General features: G+C 39.9%; 1 protein-coding gene and 1 long non-coding RNA gene across 3 annotated transcripts in view; both read right to left on the bottom strand.

The window, feature by feature from the left end:
- PLPP1 (phospholipid phosphatase 1) overlaps positions 1 to 22027 on the bottom strand; it is a 96464-nt gene extending 74437 nt beyond the window's left edge. The window contains exon 1 of one of the 2 annotated variants that reach the window (XM_014860342.3): positions 21278 to 22027. In XM_014860342.3, the coding sequence (XP_014715828.1) occupies positions 21278 to 21335 (58 nt within the window). In that variant the 5' untranslated portion in view covers positions 21336 to 22027. The remainder of the gene's footprint in view (positions 1 to 21277) is intronic. The other variant, XM_014860341.3, reaches the window with a different exon arrangement.
- LOC123286103 (uncharacterized) lies at positions 17454 to 21261 on the bottom strand. The gene is made up of 3 exons (XR_006528359.2): positions 21219 to 21261; positions 18916 to 19001; positions 17454 to 17591 (listed from the first exon to the last, which is right to left on the bottom strand). It is a non-coding gene; the product is annotated as an uncharacterized lncRNA (long non-coding RNA).
- Positions 22028 to 22236: the final 209 nt, after the last annotated feature.

Genomic DNA, 22236 nt, shown 5'->3' with positions numbered 1-22236 from the left:
TCACCTCAGTAAAAGTCAAATTCTGTTCTTAGTATACTGCCTGGTCATCTGCTTCTCACCCAAGGCCTTAGAAGGAACACTCAATCTCTCTCAAGAGGGTAGTAGTCAATAGAGTTAGAGCAGAAAAAACAGAAGTCTTTTCCGGTAGGCTTCTCAAGGTGTCCCACGTGGTAAAGTCGCTAAAATAGCAGGTCTTAACTTCCAGGGGCTTCATCGACCCCTTTAAGATTCTAATGAAACTATGGACTCTCTCCCCAAAAACATACAAACTTTTGCCATACAGTTTCACAACGTGCACACAAACACACCCCCAAAAAAGGTCATCTATGGACATTTCTATTATAAAGGCATAAGAAATATAATAATTAATATCCTAAAACCCCCAGACCGAAGTGATCAGTAGACTATGACCTCAAAGAAGACTAGAATTAATTCAACTTGCTATTCCTACATCTTTCCTTAATTCTGTCCCCCGTTCCCTCCTCCTAATTTTACCCTTTTCCCATCATCCCTCTACGCTGTCTATACTCTGTCTCCTTATTTGGATATATTATAGAACTAAGGTCATTTTTAGTATTACTTATGCTGATTGTAATTTTATGTTTCCTGTTCTAATTTCAAAAGCAGAAGTTTATTTCTTGAAGGAAAAGTGAAAACATTTGTTGAATATCCATTATTTGCCAGGTATTTGCCTATATATTATATCTAATTCTAACAATTCTATGAAAGGGAAAGAAAGACAGTCCCCAAAATCCGTATGCTTGAAAATTTAGAAGTCACTAAGTTGTAGGTCAAGAAAAGTCAAAATGTAAATCACAAAACAGTTTGAAATGAACAACAAAAATACAACAAATCAAAATGAAGTATATAGCTAAAATACTATAGATGAAAATGTAGACTTAAATTTACATACTAGAAATTAATGAAACAAATATTCAATACAATAACTTATTTTTTTAAAGTGAAAGGAATACAGAACAGAAATTAATGAAGTAGAAAACAGAGGAAAAATCAGATCAACAAACCCAAATGAGTTTTTACAGGTTAATGAAATGATCTGTCTTGTTAAAGGTTTAAGAAAACAAAAGAAAAATACAACAAATTATTAAAATTTTTAAAGGGGCCTAACTATATCTCTGGGCTAAATGTTATCAGAAATTCAGAGACACTAAGTAATTCACCCAAGAGTACACAGCTCTTGTGAAGAGCTCTTGTGAACTAGGGCAGATAACCAGCATTACACAGCTGGTAAGCAAGGGAAGCCGGGATTTTAACAAAAAGTTCCTTTTCTTTTCACTACATCATATCACCTCTCTTTTAGGAAAAGAGTTTAACCAGCAGGGTCTCAGTTTCCTCATCTACAAATGAGAAAGAAGAATGACACTCTCTCTTAGGTCCCTTTCAAGTCCTAAGCTGGCCTGTACGTAGACAAACAACTGATTTCCTCCTGTTGGTTAGACTCCAGGTGAAGGTGGAGTTGCTCTGTGTGACCTAAGATACATCTTAATCAACCATACACTTGGGCCGACTGAGCCACCCTGATGTCTAAATACACCTTGCCGCAAACTATGAAAGAGAAATGTGAAACCTCAGGAAAACTTACAAGAAAAATAAACAGTGAGGGAACTGCTTCTAGGAGCTGCTGTTTTACCAAAAAAGTAATGGATAAAACCCATACGTAAGAAATATTCTCCCTTAAAAAAACAAAAGTCCAGCATATGTAAATTTAACCATGTTTGTGTATTTTTCTACATGTATATTTGGGTCTAACAAGTAAGTCTACGGTTACTTTTGTGAAGTTTGCTTCTATAAACACTTTCATTTTCTCCTTTTAGCAGTCCAAGGTTAAAAGTAAATAAAATTTTTTTGGTTCTTTACTACTTTGCGTTACCTGAGCAGTTTTTAGAAAGTTCTCCTCATTCAGAACTCAAGGAATGTTCTTTATTTGGTGTCCATTTGGTTTGAACAAAATACATTTGGGGGAAAAAAATGCAATATTTTTCTTGCCTTCTTTGGAAACAGGTGTTGCAAAATCTTTCCAGAATCACATGAAAAATCCTCCTGCTAATTGACAGGGGCTGTGTGTTATTTCTGAACAGAAAGGGTTTTCTTCCCCTCCTTTATAAAGCATCATTAGAGGTCCAAAAGTAAAGACAGTCATTCAAAATTTTATCAACTTAACAAGTGATAAAAGTGATGTTTGCCAGGTAAGGTAGTTTGTTTCCGCTACAAATCAAATGTAGACACTCCTTCCTGATTATTATTCCTGATCATTTGACAAATGTTTCATGTCTAGCACACAGCTAAATATTCCTATCTGGCACTCAAGAGAGAATGTGGACTAAAGATGAATATCTAAAATTATCAATTATAAAGGAGATAGTTGAAGCCATGAGGTTTTATTAAGATCACTCAGAGTAAGTGATAGCCATAAACTTGGAAAGAAAACAGAAAGTCAATATAGCCAAGTAATAAGGAATGAACTATCAGGAAACCAAGATGAAGAACACAAAAAAACAGATGGTGCAGGGAAAATGAAAGGGCATTTTTTTTTAAATGTCAAAAACAGTAGTCACTTTTTACTTCACTCTCATCGTATATCTTGACAGTGTGCTAGGTGTTGTAGCTTTACAATCCTTCAATAACTTAAAAGCTAAATATTATTACATAATTTTGAAGATGAAGAAACCTGCCCGAGGCCACTTAGGTTGTAGAATTAGGATTTGAACCCAGGTAGGTCAAATGAGGCCATGAGCACACCGAGTTCACATGTTCTTAACAATAATGGATGCCGCTTACAAAGAAGCTGAGTAGGAGAAAAAGAGACAAGAGGCGCTGATGAACCCTGATAGAAGGACTGCAACACTTGGAGTAAGAACAAAAGACCTAAAAGAATTAAGGAATGAATATGCGGGTACAGACAACTCTAAAATGTCTTCTGATAAAAGGAAGGAAGGGGAGAATTTGGTCCACACTTGAAGGACAAAGGGCAGAAGAAGGGTAACAATTTTTTGTTTTTGTCTATAGAGCAAAAGATTCAGTAGTGAGCTGAGGTGGTGGAATGGGGGAGAAGGAACAACGACTCGAGAATGAGGATGAACGGACAGAGCTAGATCCAAGGGAGATGGGAAGAAATGTAAGCACAGGTAGACAACCAAGACCGTCAAGAGCAGAGTCAGCTAGCATTTTTTTTTAACTTTTTATTAAGATTATGATAGTTTACAACCTTGTGAAATTTCAGTTGTACATTATTGTCAGTCATGTTGTAGGTGCACCACTTCACCCTTTGTGCCCGCCCCCCACCCCCCCTTTCCCCTGGTAACCACCAATCAGTTCTCTTTGTCTCTATGTTTAACTTCCACCTATGAGTGGAGTCATACAGAGTTCGTCTTTCTCTCTCTGGCTTATTTCACTTAACATGATACCCTCAAGGTCCATCCATGTTGTTGTGAATGGGACGATTTTATCCTTTTTTATGGCTGAGTAGTATTTCATTGTGTGTGTGTGTGTGTGTGTGTGTGTGTGTGTATATACACACCATATCTTCTTTATCCAATCATCAGTTGATGGTCAGCTAGCATTTTTTACAAAATAAAAAAAGCTTCCTATATGGATGCAGTCAGGCCTTGGGTCCTCTGTGGGGAAGCCATGCCCAGTTATCAGTATTGGCTTTACTCTTCCCCCCAACACACACTCCCTTTGGCCTTTTGATCCTGATGAAAACAATGTTGCAAAGGGGGCAAAAGGGGACACTGGGAGCACCTCTATGTGCCTCATCATACTGAACATTTAACATTAATTCTCATTTAATCTTCACAATACTAGAACACAAACTCCGAGAAGGTACAGATATTTTTGTTTTGTTCACTGATATATCCCAAGCACCTAAGTCAGTGCTTACAACAAGGCAGGCCCTCAACAAATATTTGATGAATGAACACAGAGTCATTATCTTGTAAAACAGGTATTATTATCCCCATTTTAAAGATGAGAGGATGACTCAGAGAGGATAAGTAACTTAATTAAAGTCATACACATAATAAGGCCGAAATTAAAAATATTTAACAACTAGTGCTGCACCAGCACAGGCCACTCAGAAGAGACGCCAACCGAGGCTGGAGGAGCTGGATTCTGCTTCAGCCTTTCAGTTGTGAGATCCTGGGGAGGTCCACAGGAGGGACCAGGAGAATGGAAGGTTATGGGCAGGGGAAGGGCAGATTCAGACATATGCTTGCTATCAGCCTTGATAGCGGTGCAACCAGGATTCAAACATGTCTGACTCTAAAGCCTTCTAAATCAAGTGGGAAACAATACCACTTGCTGAAAAATGAGTAGAGCAGGGGATAACTGGAGGTTTTAATAGAGTAGAAAAACATTCAAAACAACTGCAATGGGAAATGGAATTAGAAATAAGTTAAACATTGATAACTTAACTCAATCTGTTGCCAGACAATAAAAAAAAAAAAACAGGAATGATCGGACTAAAGTAGGGTAAAGGGAAAGGCGGAATAAGGGAAATACGAGAGGCCCACCCGGTGGCGCAGCCGTTAAGTGCGCATGTTCCACTTCGGCGGCCCGGGGTTCACCGGTTCAGATCCCAGGTATGGACATAGCACCACTTGGCAAGCCATGCTGTGGTAGGCGTCCCACATATAAAGAAGAGGAAGATGGGCACGGATGTGAGCTCAGGGCCAGTCTTCCTCAGCAAAAGGAGGAGGACTGGCAGTGGATGTTAGCTCAGGGCTAATCTTCCTCAAAAAAAAAAAGAAAGAAATACAAATGGGCAAAGCAAACTACAGTATGAGGATTTTCAATTCCAGGTAAGTGATCTGGATATGTTTCAATAAGAAATGAAAAATCAGCACTGACTCTTGAGCAAGAAAGAATCTGGTGAAAGATGCACTGCAGGAAGATGAATTTGTGCAAGGTAGAGCTGGAGAAGGGAAAGAGCCAGGAGCCAGGTGGGAGGGGTGGGTGGTAGACAGCACTGTATATTTGGGTGTGATTCACAGAGATGGCATGCAAAGTATCCAAGTGCAAGAGTTCAAAGAACAGTGCACCCTTGGCTGTTAGAGACATCTACATTCTGGTCACCACCTCTCTGTGGTGACATGGTTTTACTATAAAAAGTACTTAGTTATCTTGCTGGGTTTTTGTTTTGTTTTAAGTTGGGCAAAAAGGAGAAAAGGCAGTTTAGATATAAGTGACATTTACCAAGAAGGTTTTTACTTTTTGTGGTTTTGTGTCAATAATTACCTATAATATCCTCAACCTTGGAGTCTCAGTTCATTAAGACACTTAAAATAAATCTCCGTATATATTTAAACAGCTTTAAAAAAAAATTCAGAAAGACCGTAAAGGCAGGTTATTTTACTATGGACTGTGATATTTCTACACAAAAAAACAAGTCAGTCTATTTATTTATACACTAACAAAAATAAAAAGCAAAAAGTTGGTCACCTGCTGTTCCCTCCCTAGAAAGGCACACAGTGCCAACTGGCCAGGAACAACATTAATTCCTTCCACCCCCTCCTGGTAACAGCTGTTCCCTTTCTCTCATAAGCTGGCAAACGCCACAATTCATAGCAAACTTCCCATTCAGGTTTCTATATGCAAAAGGCAAGGGTGTGGAGAGAGAGAGCTGATTTTTCTCTATTTCTACTTTCTCCTGGGAACTTATCAGGAATCTGTTTGAGGCTTCTTTGGTATTTGAAGCTATAACTATAATAATTTCTCAAGCCAAAAAACATTCTGTTTACATGAAATGGGAGTTGGGGGCAATATAAGAACATTTTGAAAGAGGCAAAAAATTAAAGCAAAACTGTAGAGTAACACTTACATCATAAATGGTTACCTAATTAGAAATGCATTATGCTAAGTGAAGAGGCCAGACTCAAAAGGCCACATACTGTATGATTCCATTTATATGACATTATATGACATTCCATTTATATGACATTATAGGATGGAGAACAGATCAGAGTTTGCCAGAAGTGGAGGATGGTGGGAAGATTAGACTACAAAAAAGCAGCATGAGAGAATTCTCGGGGTTAACAGACCAGTTCTGTATCTTGATTGTGTGGTGGTTACAGGACTAAATTCTGAATTTTCTAAATTCATAGAATTGTACACCAAAAGAATGAGTTTTACTATATATGTGAATTTTTTTTAAAAAACCTAAATGTTGGTTTAAGCCTCATATTGCCTCTCATACTCCCCTCACCTGTTTCAAACTTCCTGCATGCTCAATGCAACGACCCCACCCCTACACCTAGCTAACGCCTACTTGCCATTCATTCTAGCTTCTGTTCAGCTTCTGGAGTCTTTGGTATGGCAGGGTGGGGTCCTGGATAGAGCTGGGATTTTGTAGTCAGATACGCCTGGCTGAGTTTACTTCGTCATTTTCCCAGTAACTACTTGAGTGAGCATGGGCAAATTACTCAGCTATCTGAGCTCGATTTCCTCATATGATAAATTCAAATAAATACTACTTACATACCTCCCAGAATTGCTGTAAACTAAGAGCCTACTTACATACCTCCCAGAATGGCTGTAAACTAACACAGCACTTGGCACATTAAAAGAGCTTAATAAATGCTTATTCCCTCTCTTTCTCCTTTGCCTACAGCCCTCACAACCCCTGCTCACTCTCTGAGTCCCCACAGACCTGATAAATACACAAATCTATCACAACACTTAATTCATGTATGAGAGTTAAGTACATCATGCTAAACCCATACAATGAAAAACCAGGTATTTCCAAAGTCAAAATAGTAAAATATATTACAAACTCTATACCTTTGGAGAAAGAAACAAGATATGAGAAGCTCCTCTAGTGAAAAAGTAATTTTTAACTTGGAAAATCTATACGCACAGGAATATTTCATCAAATATTAACTACATGTATTTTACTTGTCTTTCTCTTTCTTTAAAGGCTTGTAAATAGCCAACAAATTTCAGAGACAATATAGGATAGCGAATCAAGGGGAAGTTTCCTCTTTGAAGTATAGTTTCTATAGCGTTTATTTAACCTCTAGTTGAAAGAAATTACGACCTCTAGGGCTTTATCTGGGTATTATTTAAACTTGTAAAACAAAGCATTTTGTGTTCAGGTGAGAACACCTGGTTAAGTTACTTCTCTCTTTGAACCAACAATGAGAATTCTAGTTCCGGCAATCCCATCCACAAATTTCCCTTAGCCAACGAAGTCTCCCTTATTCGTAGCTGGACAAGAGATAATGTCTTCCATTCAGCAGTTAAGGCCTATAATACAAAGAATAACAAGTGTGTGTTTACTATTACACTGACTCTTGAATAAGGCTGACAAACTGTAACGCCCTTATAAAAATTCTAGGATAGTTATCTTCTACAAAGGTAAATACAGAAATGCCTCTTAAGAGGCTGGGTACGTTGATGGATGGTTGGGAGCTGATTTCAAAACTTTTTTTTTTTTTTTTGAGGAAGATTAGCCCTGAGCTAAGTACTGCCAATCCTCCTCTTTTTGCTGAGGAAGTCTGGCCCTGAGCTAACATCCGTGCCCATCTTCCTCTATTTTATACGCAAGACACCTGCCACATCATGGCTTCTCAAGCGGTGCCACGTCTGCACCCGGGATCTGAACTGGCGAACCCAGGCCACCGAGAAGCGGAACGTGCGCACTTAACAACTGTGCCACTGGGCCAGCCCCCCAAAACCTTTAAGGAGACTGCTTTAGCAACCAAACGTAAAGAAAAGAAATCAGATTCACTTAATTTCACCATTTTGGTACAAAATTAGTTATCTCAGTGCTCAAAATATGCATAGAAAAGAATCAAAACTACAAATAAAAAATGTTAAATAAACAGCCAAATAAAATACAGACCTGAGACCTCAACTGCTGTTACCAGTTCACATACCCCAATAAAAAATGTATTGTGTATTTTAAAATGTTTAAAGTACTTACGTAGATATATCATGTCTAGTCTGAAATTATGCCAAATGGCAAGGGTCCAGAAACTAAAATAAAGTTATACTAAGGTGTGTCTCAAAACAAAAACATAAAAACTCTTACTTTGGCAGGAAGTCACTAAAGTGGCATATCTAAATTGGTAAGCTTTGTTTAAAACACACACACTTTTTTTAAAGGCACATAAGCCAGAAAAGTTTGGTAAAATTCTTTTTCTTAATGGTTATGATTATTGCAGTAGCAAATCATATATCCATTTTCCCAAAAATGTATGTTTGTACCACTCAAGTTATTTTATACAGAAGGTAAGTTGAAAAAAAAGGACTCCCACAAATTATTCCTTTAAGGCTAAGGGCAAACATATAACGCTGAAACTAGACAATAAACAGCAGCTACCATGGGAAGCAAGAAAAAAAGAAAGGCAGATATTAGTTTGTTGAGTGCCTACTAAGTACCAGGAGCTTTATTTACATAGATTCTCATTTATTCCTAACAAATCTGTGAGGCAGACAATATTCTCTCCATTATGCAAGTAAAGAAAGTGAAGCACACCAGGTGTGTGACCTGAAGCAAGAATATACAGCAAAGCAGAACTTTGAAACCAGTCTACCAGGCTGCACATCCCAAACCCGACCAGACTTGGTAACAGTGACTTGGGAAAACAAGAGTATCAAGTAATCCACTGTTCTCAGCAAAGAGGGTTCTGTAAGAGTTGTTCAACTATTCCCATACCATTAATCTAAAAATGGTATTCCTCTATCCAGCAAGATCATCCCTCCCCTATCCAGCACATCATAGGAAACTATGACAACCTATTATCCCAGACTATTAGCGTTTCAGCTGATATCCCTAACTGATCTTCTTCCCATTTTCAGAAATGATCCTGCTGGCCTGTGCCTAGAATCTTCTCAAGAAGGCCCATAAGGTACATTTATTTATTCAGCCAATATTTGGGTGTCTTCCCTCTTAAGCTGCTACACTCTTCCTTCTCAGTTCAACTTTTTAAAATAATGACCAATACCCACAATTTCCATTTCTTCACCAACTACCTACTTCTCAGCCAATTCCTATTTGGAAATGGCTTTACATAAGGTTATCAATGACTTTTGTATAACTAAACACAAAGGACATTTTCTAGACTTTATGTCACTTGACTTTTCAGCAGAATGTAGACATTGTTACCACTCTCTCCTTGAGACACTCTCTTCACTTGGCTTTCAAGAAATAGCCTCCTGGGTTTTAAAGTGTTCCCTCTCAGTCTTGGTGGTCTTCATTTTTTCCAGTCAATCTGAAATGTTGGTGTTTCTCAAAGCTCAGTGCTAAACTTCTTTCCTTCTCACTTTAAAACTTCTTCCTGAGATTCCATCACTTCTCATGACTTCAACAACCATGACTATGCCCACGACTCCACAAAGTCAGACCACTCCCCTGAGCTGTAGACCCATTTATCCAAAAGAGGAATTGATACTTTCACCTGGAAATTTCAAAGGCACCTTTAACACAACATGCTCAAAACCAAACTCATTATCTCCTCTCCATTCCCCTTTCTTTCTTAAATCGGGTTCTCTCCTGTGCTCCCGAGCTCAGTAATTGGTAGGAACCAATATCCATATGATCATACAAGCCAGAACTTTCAGAACTATCCTTGATATTTCTCCCTGACTCCCCACATTCAATATGTCACCAAAACCTGTCCATTTTACTTCCCAGATACCTCTCAAATCCATCAACTTTTCTCCATCTCCACCACCACCTCTTTAGTCTCACTACCATTACCTCATTTGGACTGTTTCACCAGCCTCCTAACTGATCTCCCTAAATCCATTCTTTTCCAGGTCTAATCTATCATTCCACCCTGCAGCCAAAGTCATCATTTTAAAAAGCTACCTCATTTTCCTTATTCAAAACTCTTTTTATAAACTCTCATAGTACCCTTATTTCTCCTTCTTAGCACTCATTAGTTCTTTTTTTTTATTTGTATGATTATATGTATCTCCACTGCCTAAAACAGAGCCTAACACACAATATGTGAGGAACTAAAATTTGTAGCATAAACAAATGCCTACTATGTAGCAGATATCAGGCCATATGCCAAGGAGAATATACCAAGGAAGACCCAGCCCTTTTCAGATAAAGTCATTGAAGTTGTGAACTTGGATGATTTACCCTAATGGCAAGTGATAGAACTAGGATTCAAACTCAGACCTGTAGGTTTCCAGTGTCCATATTCTTAACTTTTGTGTGCCCCATGAATACAAAAGAAATCTATTAAACTTTTACACATTAGTAAAAATAAGTGGAAATTTATTTCATATCTTGATAAAATACAAAATATTTTAACAAAGTTCTGTTGAAACTGTAAGGTAAGACTCACTCTACATTCTAATCTCTTTAAAATGGTACAACAGTCTGTTTCCCACTTATTTTGGGAATATGATGCTAATCTACTCAAAAAGTACCCATTCTCACCCTTTATTATAGAAAGTATTAATATGTCTTTATCTCCTATAGCATAAACACCTTCTCCTGAATTATATTCAGATAATCCACTAAAACATGTTTATGGTAGCCCTTATATGAACTATACATTTCTGCCACAATTCTATGATATATCTGACAGTTCAAAATTTCAAACTCCTCTGCTTTTACTACAACTTTAACTTCCAAAATAGTCAACCAAGTTATACTGTCTCCCAATCTCAATATTTCATTCTTAATTATGAAAAGTCTGAAGACATGAAATAAGGGTAACTACCACAAATTTTTTCCAGAAATCTGCCCCTTTTACCTAGTAAATCCTAAATTTAGGTTGAATTAACCAACCTAAAGGACACATTCCTTACTTAAGGAAATTTAAATCATATAGATGCGACACAGATTTATCCAAGTGAAAGTCAGAATCTCCACCACAATCTCTTTCCTGGGCAGCAATCTCTTGCCCTACGAAGTACACCCTCTTGATTAATTCCATTCTCCTTCTTCCTCTCAAAGAAGCTTCATCATCTCCCGAACTCCTCATAGAAGGCAAAAACAGACATCATCCAGCAATATTTACTTCTTCCATTTTTCATTTTCTTTTTCCTCCCTCTCCTCTTTGCCTCCCTTTTTATCGGAAGAAATTTATTTAGCCAAAGGTCACACCAAGGCCTTTGTTCTAAAGAGGCTCACTTGAGTTTGAAATCTCAGGCATGACTAGTGAATAGGTTAACGCTTTTAAATGTAAGTTTTAAATTATTAGCAAACAAAAAATATGGCTCTTAAATAGGACTCAATTTTGTCAAGATTTTCTTACAACTTTACCCATGGTGCACATATTTCTAATTGGTGTTGGGTTTCCATGGCTACTAGGTAGATGACACTCCTTAACTGTTTAATGACATCTGTATCCCAATGCCTTACATACTAATAAACCATTCTGCCAGCTACAGCTACACAGTAGCATTGAGGTCTCACCATTCCAATCATTAATTAGCTAACAAATGACCTGCAAGACTAGTACTGAGGAAAACAGAAACATAATCCTAGATAATGTAATTATTTCAAAGAACATCTCTCTCCTATTTATCATTCTGCAGGTGACTGGAATAGAATATAGCACAAGCAGATTAAACTGTTAGAAGAGATCCCCTTGGTGTGTCAGATCTTTGCCAAAAGAATTTGACATACTTCACTGAAGACAAACTTCTATTGAAACATATAACAATCTGCTGATATTCAGCAGACTAAGTTACCATTGTGGTTCCTATTTTTTTGTTTTCATTCTTTAATTAAAATGGTAGGTGAACATTAATCTTTCTCTTTTTTAAAACTGGAAATCTCCCTTCACTGAAATTTCAGTGAGTTTGACCAAATTCTATTTTACTTTCTCTTCTCAAGGTAGCATATGTCACCATTTCTCATAATATGACTGACATAGGAATAACAAACTGGTTGCAAGTTTTCATGAGCCACTTGATCACTGATAAAGTCGTGTACCTATGTATGGCAAAAGAAGAAACTCAAGCAGTGGGCCTACATTACACTGTATCAGGACCCCTTTTTCCTATATCACTACTTCCTAAATAATTCAATCAGTCTTCAGCTTTTTCCTATTTCCTGCTGACAACACTCACCCCATTCTTGGCCAGGCTAAATTTATAATTGATCTCCTACAGGTCTGCTGCAGTTGTTCAAAATATCCCCTTTTAAACCCTGAGTCTAGTAGTGTCAAATGCTGCAATACATTCTACTGAAATACAAACCAGACTCCCATTTCAATGTTGTTTAAACTGAAGCTAGAACTACACTAAATTATGTTCCAAAAGAAAAGTCACCAGCATGTGATATCAAATTTAAACAGACTTGGTCAATTGTACCAAATTGGTTTATTAGCTTAATAATGATAATGATAACAACAGCAGCACAAGCCAAGACTATGCTAAACACTTCACATACATGTCTCATTCATTATCTCATCTAATTTCACAGCACTAAGAGGAAGGCACTTTGAGCATCATCTTTTTCCTCATTAGATGAGGAAATTCACAGAGAGTTGACATGTACTGCCCAATGTCATTCAGTTAGTAAAAGATGGAGCTAGAATTCACACCCCAGAAGGGTGACTGACTCAAGTACATTGCCTATTCATTCATGTAACAAATACCTGAATGCCTATGTACCACACACTTTCTAAGTACCCTCACCACAGTGTTTTCACCCAGGAATATAGATGGATTCTGAACTATCTACAGGAATTATTTCCAGAATTTAGCACTAGCCAAAAGTAATGTTCCCAAAGGTTTACATTCTCTCTGCTGGAAAGTAAAAAGAGACTGTCTCAGAGAAATTCTTCTGAAATACAGATTTCATTAAAATACCTACCCATCTCCCCTTACAAGGCTCTGCATACCTCTTGAGAATGGAGAACCTGCCTCACTCACTCTTAACAACCTCAGTGCCGGGACTTATCAAGCACTCAACATACCATAGAATATTGTCATTGTTTCTTATGAGTTTGTCTTCTACAATAAGCAAGAAGCTATTTGAGGTCCATAGGTTTTGTTTTCTTTTTTTCACCCATTTTTGTATCCCCAGTGCTAGAGCATAAAATAAGGCTAATACTTTACAGAGTTTTGTGATGACTGCATGATTTTATGTAAGCCATTTACCTAAGGCTCATTTAGGCATTCAATAAATAATGGTTTTCTTCTCTTCTCCTCATTTACTTCTCCAGCACCTAGGCAGCCAACCCATCTCTCTTATTGCTGACGTAAGTGAACCAAAAGGCAAGGCAGAACCTGGCTTAACAAGCTGCCAATTAACTCAAGAGCTCATCCGCTACACATTTCCTATATGTCATTTTCCTGGGAACCCCACCCTGTAAAAGACCCAGGAAACATCTCCAAGCAGTGACAACTGAGAACCAAACCACGAGGTTCTAACTATATCCGCTGGAATGAGTTACCTAAGGTGACTCTGAACTCTATACATATGACTCACATGAAATACAGTGAAGGACAAAGGTCTTCCCTCCTGTGTAGGAACGCCTACAACAACAACACTGTTTGAAGAAAAACTCTGTGGGTATATTACTGAACAAGGCAAATTAGCTACATCTTCCAGTATGATATACCTTTCTGGAAAATTCTTAGTAGTTATTAGGAGTTTGAGTTATGAAAAACTAAACTGCCTTCTTCAGACAGCAGACACATGCTCAAAATATGGTAAACAGAAACTGACTTTGAAGCTACATCATATAAAATTAAGACAGTCATAAAACATTCAGGCCACCTAAAATAATCATTGCTTTTACAGCCAATTCCCCCAATCCCTCTTTCCTCACCCTCTCCATGTACTACCACCTTTCCCAAACCTGGAGCAGTCATCTGCAGTCAAAAGTTATAACCCTCAAAAATGCACTTCGCAATGCCTGACCATATCACTTCTTAGCTGAGTTCCATTGGGAGAGTTTGCCAACTACTCTAAGCTTCAGTTCCATCATTTGCAGAATGAAGATGGCCAGGTTACCCTCCCTGAGCAAGTGATGAGAGACCTCCCAGGCTGCACAGGGTCTAGGGAGCACTAGATAAATGCCACTGATTATTATCCACTCTGATGTTTAGAAATAAGTTACGAAATTCACTATTCAGAATACCACGGATGCATACTATTTCAGCCACAGTGACTTCTTTTCTGTTACAAAATGTCCTTTGCCCCTTAACATCTGTTCTTCTCTATGCCTGGAATCATCTTCTAGCTCCTCCATGGCCTACGTATTTTTATCCTTAAATCTCAATTCAAATATCCCCTCCTCAGAGAAGCCTTCCTTGAGATTGCCACTCCCAACATCTCACTCTTCTAACCTTGTTTTAATTCTTTCATGGCATTTACAAACATTTGTAATTGTCTTGTATATTAGTATAGATACTTTTATCTTTTTCACAGTGATAGTTACAGGTCTTAGCATTGTACTCAGCACATAATGGGTGCTTAATAAATAAATAAATGAAAGATGATATAAAATAAAATATTATAAAAACTTAACATTGTGCTCACACAACATAAAAAACAATTTCAGGTTAACACACGTCAAAATAAACATCTGACTGAAAAAACAAGGTAAGAGGGAGGAGGGTTCGGAGAGATATTACACAACAGTTTTTCTTTGCTGCCTGCTTAATTGCAGAGAGGAATTCAAATAATAAAATTTACACAAATGAGGACGTACAATTAAGGTCATTCAAAAATTTTAGGAATATTAAGTCTAGTTTTTAAATGGGGGGTGAATATTTCCAAGACCTGGACAATAAAAATAGTGACTAGAGTGCAGCTAATTCTATTTTCTTGATTAAGGTGAAATTCAGGACTTACCACTGTTATCAAGTAACAGTTTTTCCATTTGTTTAATTACACTCTACCACAGACCTATATGGTGGATCAATTTCCACCATAGCTGGGATTTCCACTACTTGGAGAGTATATATGTGGTTTTACACATGACTGATAAAACACTACTATTTCAAGATGCTCTGTAAGCTTCAAAGACATTCCATGAGTACTCATGGGAAACATTTTAAAGTGTGTTAGTGTTTTTGTCCCTAATACAAAACTAGTTGATGTTATTTCTACTAAAATAATTGTTATAGTTGGTAGGATTATAGAGGATTAATTTTATTTGACAACCATATCACGCATATTAAGTGCAAGGCACTGCTCTAAGTCCTTCACATACTGACTCACTTAAGTCTCAAGACAACCATATAAGGCAGGTAATTTTATCATTACGCAGCTGAGGAAACAGAGGCACCAAGAGGAGACTTGCCCAAGGTCACCAAGATAGTAAATGGAGGAGCTGGAATGTGAACCCAGGCAGTCTGGATCCAGGGCCCATCGCTAGACTATGCTGTCTCTCTAATGTTTTAAAGAAAAATTTATAGTTTATGAAGAACAAGCCAATCCCAAGGTTAGACTAGTTTCAGTTAAGTAAAAAACAACCCTGAGCCATCTGGGCTCTAAACCTAGACAGAAAGAAGGTTGAAGGGAAGAAGGAAACCAGGAGGAAGCTGGCGGTGGCGGGCGGGGGGGCGGGGGGGGGGGCGGGGGGGCTGGCGAGACTGTAGTAAAAATGAAAAATTAGGTAAATAGAGAAAATAGAGGGACAGAAGGAAAGACGAAAGCTACTTGTAACCACCATTCACAATATCTGAATGGTGAATTTTTTTTGAAAAGAAAATAAGAAAAGAGAAAAGACAGTGTCTCTATAATCTCTAACTAGCTTATTACATATACGGTACATTTCCATCCCAAATGCTGGATTAAGCCACCTAAATTAGGAGGAAGCAGACAATTAACATTCCAATTCCCTTCCATAAAACTGAAGGTACATGTTAAGTGATTCCCTTAAATTCTGGGAGTTCAGTGACTTTCTACCAACTTCTCTCTTTTTCAGTAGGGTAAAGGGTAACAATTAAACTTCAATTTCTTATCCAAAAGAATCAGAATAATTCCCCAAGCTGAGTAACACATAGGAAACTTTGGTAGAGCTCAGCCAAAAATAACTAAACAAGAAAGAAAATAATAAATATTCACAGCATATCCAGGAGTTTCCAAAAGTATGTAATTATAAGAGACTATAAAGGAAGAACCACATAGCATAAAATCTATAGAGGGGAACATTCTCTGAACATTTCCATACTCTATTCCAAGCAAGGTAAATTTAAGTTAAAACTCAACTGTATAAAACCAACTAGAGCCAAAGAATAGCAATTTCCTCCAGGCTTCTGCTTTTGTCCCAAAGTGGCCACTTAAAGATAGGAAAAGCCCTGCAACAGGACTCCAGTCTGACCCAAGAATATGCTAATTTGACAAATTTTTGATCATTTTTTGAGATTCCTTCCCTCTCTCTTTGGCTGAGAGGAAAGAGAAAAGGTACATAAAACAAAGAAATAAACCCAGGAAACTTTCATCAGAAGCAAAAAAGTTAACTTAATAGAAGTTGTAAGCTGAAATGGCAAGTGATCAGAATAAGCACTATGTCCTATTTGTTTATACTTATTTACTATTTGTATCTTCAGTACCTAACACAATGCCCAGCACCTACTGGATATTAAACAAATACGTACTCAATAATGAGTCAATGAACATAAATGTTACGAGAAAAGGGAAGGCTCAAAATGCTTGAGACTATCTAGCAAGAGAGAATCTTTCACTAAATATTTGTGTTTTTCTTCCTTGAGAAAGGGACCACTCCTTACAGGTAATATTTATGGGGCAGCACGATGTCAGTATTACGGTGATGACATATGGCATCAGAATTTGAGATAATTAATGGAGAAGAGTAAGTAACAGGGATTCCACAACCACCTAGTATTGGCTGCCAATGTTTTTTTGCTGCCAGATTTTAATCTAAATCTATTGACTTTGATTTGGCGTAATGGTAATACCGCATATGAAGCAAGCTAAAGAAACCATGACTCCCTCCCTTTCCAAGAAAGCTAATGTTAGGGCCCATGAGCTCCTGTTTGCACCTGGTATTACAGGCAGCTATGACTGGAGTCAAGTCCAGAAAGGGAAGCTACCTCAGATCTGTTTTGGGCCTATATGAGTATTATCAGCAGGGTCCCAGCAAAAAAACAGCACACTCAAATAAAATATTCAAGAGAATTTAATGAAGGAACCATCTTCAAAGGCATAGGCAGGGTTTAGGGAAAGCAGCAAGGGATGGGGGCATACTCCCAGACCAGCAGCATGAGGAAGCCATTATCATCTTGAGGCCTAAAGGGGCAAATAAAGGGTTACCAGAACTCAGAAAGATCTGTAACTGTAGCAGGCTGGCAGAGGGGGCCACTGAATAGAAGCCATGACCTACTCACAAAACACAGAACAGCTCTGGCAACATAAATCCAGGAGCAAGGAACTGGCTCTTCCAGGCCTCCTGCTGATGACCCATTAGCCAAAGCCAACCAAAAACTAAAAGCAAGAGCTCTGTTGATGCAGTCCACAGAAGTCGCTTCTCAGCACAGAGCAGGGTGAAGAAAAGATCTGGAGGAGCAAAAGAATATGCAGCACAGAAGAGTATTTATTCTAAATGACTGCCGCCCAGCAAAACACAGGCACATAAAAAGGTTTTGCCAGTTCCACCTGAATCTTCTAGGCACCATGGGAATGCCTGCAAAAAGAATCACAAACACAGGTACTTACTTGGGTTCCTACTGCCCTTGGGGAAGAAAAAAAAGATTCTAAGAGTAATCCCAGGTAACTTTTGTCATTTCTGCATCTCTAAGAGTAACCACACAACCCAAATATCTGTAATTATTAGATCTAAAACAACTCCCTTCTCTGTACTCAAAGAGCATCTACTCCATACCTCCATTATTACTCTTATCATGACATATTGTAACCTCTTGTTTATTTGTTTCTCCCTCATTCGACTCTGAGCTCCTTTAGGGCAGGGACTGTCTTACTCATTTTTGTATCCCTAGCACCTCATATGGACCTGGTATAGAATTAGCCTTCAATTAATGTGCACTGGATCAATTGGTGGACTCAGTGTCCATTAATTGGCAGCCTAATGCCATGGTGGATAAAATTTGGAATGACCCTCAGCAATTAAACACTAAGAAGGTTCTGGGTTTGTTTTTTGTTTTGTTTCATTTTTTGTTTTTGTGAGGAAGACTGGCCCTGAGCTAACGTCTGCTGCCAATCTTCCTCTTTTTGCTTGAGGAAGGTTGTCACTGACCTAACATCTGTGCCCATCGTCCTCTATTTTAGGTGGGATGCCGCCACAGCGTGGCTTGACAAGAGGTACTGGGTCTGTGCCCAGGATGTGAACCTGCAAACCCCAGGCTGCCAAAGCAGAGTGTGCAAACTTCACCACTATACCACCAGGCCAGCCCCTAAACACTAACAAGTTTTATTCAGGATATGGTTTAATACACTGGGCAAAAACATAGCTCCTTTCGTACCAGTCCACTATCACTCTTTGTAGAGCAGCTTTTCTTGAGTGCTCAGATGATATTTATAGCTTTTTCTACAATCATAGACTCATCATCAAAAGAGCCAGAGAAAGATGGGAAAACTACGCTTCATTTCAGAAAGGAAGCGAATACACATCATCCCTCAAAATTCTCACTCTTTTTCCAAGAATTTACCAAGGAGGAACTAATAATTTGGATGTATTATATAGAGGAATTCATGTTTCATAGTGAAGACGACATTGACTTTGGGGTAGAAATGCTTGCACACACATGTGCGCACACACGCAGGACACGGTTAATGATCACTTCAACAGACAACACCTTGGTAAAATTATAAAGTAGCCACGTAGCACAATCACGTAACATCGTCATATTAAAATGAATACACTGTATGATGTTGGAGTGGTCATTAACAGAACCTGGAACATATTCACATTATAATTATGAATCACTTTCACATAACCCTATATTTATGAAGTGCTTAATCATCTTTTTGTTGGTATAGTCAACTCTTACCTGTAGATTCTCCACAGAAAAAGAAAAAAGTTAATGCCAAGTTGATAACCCTCTTCAGGCTATGATGATTTCACGCTGCCAATCTCCTGCAGTCCATAAGGTTAATAAAAACTAAATTTAAAACGACCTTTAGACTCCACTAGAAAGATGAGCTTGCTATAAAACTATATTGTCTTCCAAAACTCAGCACGAAAAAGTTTTGTATCTCTTGTACCACTATTCTCTTTCATTGCTGTTTGTAATGGAGAGTTGATGTTAAGTCTAATGTCATTTTATATATCAAACTAAACTAAGTCAATACTTCATTTTCTATTTATGAAAAGGGAATTTGGGGCTTATCTTCACAATACACTGAACTACCTCAAAAGAAATTCTAATAATACAAGAACAGATAAAATGTGTTTCAAATAGATCAGGTATCTTTTCCTGAAACGTACTTAATGCATAAGTCCCCAAAACAAGCTTTTTTTCCAAAACCATCAAAGACATTAAAATCATAAACACAATTTTATCTTTTTGAGAGCCATCATAAACCCTGCAACTGTCAGATCAATGTAGCAATAACCTTACTTTTACTGCTAGAGGACAATTATGTGATGTTTCCATCATATTGAAAATATAGACTACCAGAACCTGTAATTTATAAAATCATACTACATATAGGTTCCTCCATTATATATGAATTAAAAAACAAAAAAACATACATCCAGCATATAGCTGTGTTTAACGACAGTAGCTTCAGCTACCTCAGAGCAGTATTATGTTTCATGCGTCCTAGTACAGTGCTTGGCCCAAAGAAAACTCACGTTTGTTTTATAAATTAATAACGTCCACAATGTAGGAAAAGGGGAAGCTGATATAAAATTATGAGAGTATACAATATGTGGCAATGACAGAATATCCAATACGTTAGAACTATCAAAATTACTTCTGATCAAATTTTCCTCTCCCTTCACTAAAAGACAAATGAAGGTTAACAAGGCTCCAGTGAAACTGAGCAAAAGTTAAAATATGTTTCAAAATTTAACATCTTTACCAAAGGTAAACTTTTCACTGCAAATAAATCTGAATATATTTTAATGTAATTATTAATATGTCCTGACATCTGAAAGGATTACTTGTGTTTCTATAAAAAGTGTTCCAAAATTGTGTTTCGCTTTCCTAAACTTAATTCCTAAAATTCATGGTGGAGCTATACAGGAAGTGTCTTGGTAAACAATAAAGAAATTTCATTAAAAGAAGATTTTTCTGCAAAAAACAGGTAACATTTTATAAGTATTCAGCAAGATTGCAAGTGCCTAAATGGTCAGGTTCAAGGCAGGAGAGCGAAATACTGGATTAAAACCTGGGGGACTTCCTATCACTGAAAAGCCATTACGCAGACCTGCATCTAGGACGCTAAAGTCACAGCTCTCCAACCCTGCCAACCTACCAGTACCATTACTTTGATACTTAAACATAAGTAGGACTACCCAAACCTCGAGCAGGTCTTGTTGGGGTTTTTTTCCACAACGTATAAACAGTTCACAACATACTGTCTTACACAATACATATAAAAAAGATGGAAGTCCCTCCTTCCAAAGTCTGTCCTTTATCCAGATGACTTCAATCCTTTCTCGTCCAAAGAAAGGAGAAACTGGCAACCAGAAGCCCCATAACTGAATTCATCAGGAAGACAACGCCAAATTTGCTGCAACCAAAGAATGTCTAGTCCTCCCTGCGGGCTGTTACAGGAGATGGAAAGCTACACCATGACAAGTCCTGTCCAGAGAAGGAAACAGCAGGTTTGGGGCACTCTCCCAATCCCCCCAAAACACAAGCTGCTTCTGATTCTGACCTATGGGCAGAAGCTTGGCACCCGCACACCCACTTACAACCTGACAATTTACAACCTGGTAACACCTAATCAGGAACGTTCTAGCCTTTAATAGACGAAAAATGAACCTACTTCCCACAAATAAGATCAACTAGGCACTGGAGCCTGTTACTGAGAGACAGCAGAGAGGGCAGGAGCCCACCCTGCTCTGCTGCGAGTGGAATGGGAAAGAGAGGACAGGAGCAAGGGACCGAGCGCAGGGGCGTGAACAGCGTCCAAGCAGGGCTGGGCTGAGCGCACCGCTGGGCGACAGACAAGACAACAGCGGCCACACGGGAGCCGGGGTGCAGGCTGCAAAGCAGGGTTCCCGAGCTGCGGAAGCCACCCTCCGCGTCCCGCCGGGCACAGGCGCGAGTCAGGCACACCCCCCACGCCGGGCCGCGGCTCTCCGCGAGGCCCCTCCCAGGAGACACACGCCCGCACCTACCGGGGCACCCACCCCGGGCTCGCGCACACACGCCCCTCCGGCGGGCGGCGCGTACGTACCCAGCACCACGCAGAGCACATCGAGGGCCACGTACGGGAGCCGAGTCTTGTCAAACATGGTCTCGGCGCGGGCGCCCCGGCGCGGGCGGCAGACGAGGCACTGATTCACGAGACCGGCCCCGAGCTACGGCGCCTCCCAGTCGGGGGAGAGCAGCCGACGGCGGACTGGCACCGGGCGGCGCTCGGACGGCCAGCAATGGCGCCCAGGACCCCTCCCCTCACAGCTCCCGCAACTAGTCGGTCGGGGCCGAGACGCTCGCGTGCCAGCCGCCGCCGCTCCGTGGCCTCAGGCCCTCCTCAGTCGACCTCCGCACGCCCTGGCTGTTCGCTGTCCGGATCCCGGCGCCCTCTCCACAGGCGGGGCGTCGGGACTCGTGCTTTAAGGATGGGGACCGGTAGGGAGGAGAAACGCGAGCCCAGCCCCTCCCGCCGGGCAGCGCGGGACCGGCCAGCGTACGGCCGCGCGGGCTGAGGGAGCGAGCCAGCGGCTGGGCGGCCAGTCAGGGGGCGGTGGGGCGGGGTGGGGGAACCCCAGGCCGCAGCGCGCCAGCCAATCAGCGCCGCGGGCCCCGCCCCCCCGACCTGCAGAGCCCGCCCCCGAAGGGGGACGCGGTGCGAGGGGCGTTTCTCCCACCCGCGAACCTCCGCTGGTCTCCAAGCACGCCCTTGTCAGCTCCGGCTGCCGGTCGTGGATGCCTCGGAGGGAAAGCTAGGCTCCCGACCCCGGATCCCGGAGCGCCGGTGCCAGCCCTGCCCACCCGAGGGCACTGGGTAATAAAGAGGTCCGCGGTAGGCAGTGACAAAGACTCTCGCCTTGTCCAAACTTGAGTTAGGTTCCTTTGAGCCCTATTCTCGCCTAGGCCTCCACCTAGGCCTTCCAGTCCGGCCCGGTATTAGCCCGAATCCTGCTAAGTCATCCCGTCACCCTTGATAGCTGATTGTGTTTGATAGGTAATCAA

The sequence above is a fragment of the Equus asinus genome, chromosome 10, assembly GCF_041296235.1.
Source record: "Equus asinus isolate D_3611 breed Donkey chromosome 10, EquAss-T2T_v2, whole genome shotgun sequence".
Lineage (NCBI taxonomy): Eukaryota > Metazoa > Chordata > Mammalia > Perissodactyla > Equidae > Equus > Equus asinus.
The sequence above is the reverse complement of the archived record's forward strand: the minus strand, read 5'-3'. Positions and strand labels throughout refer to the sequence as shown.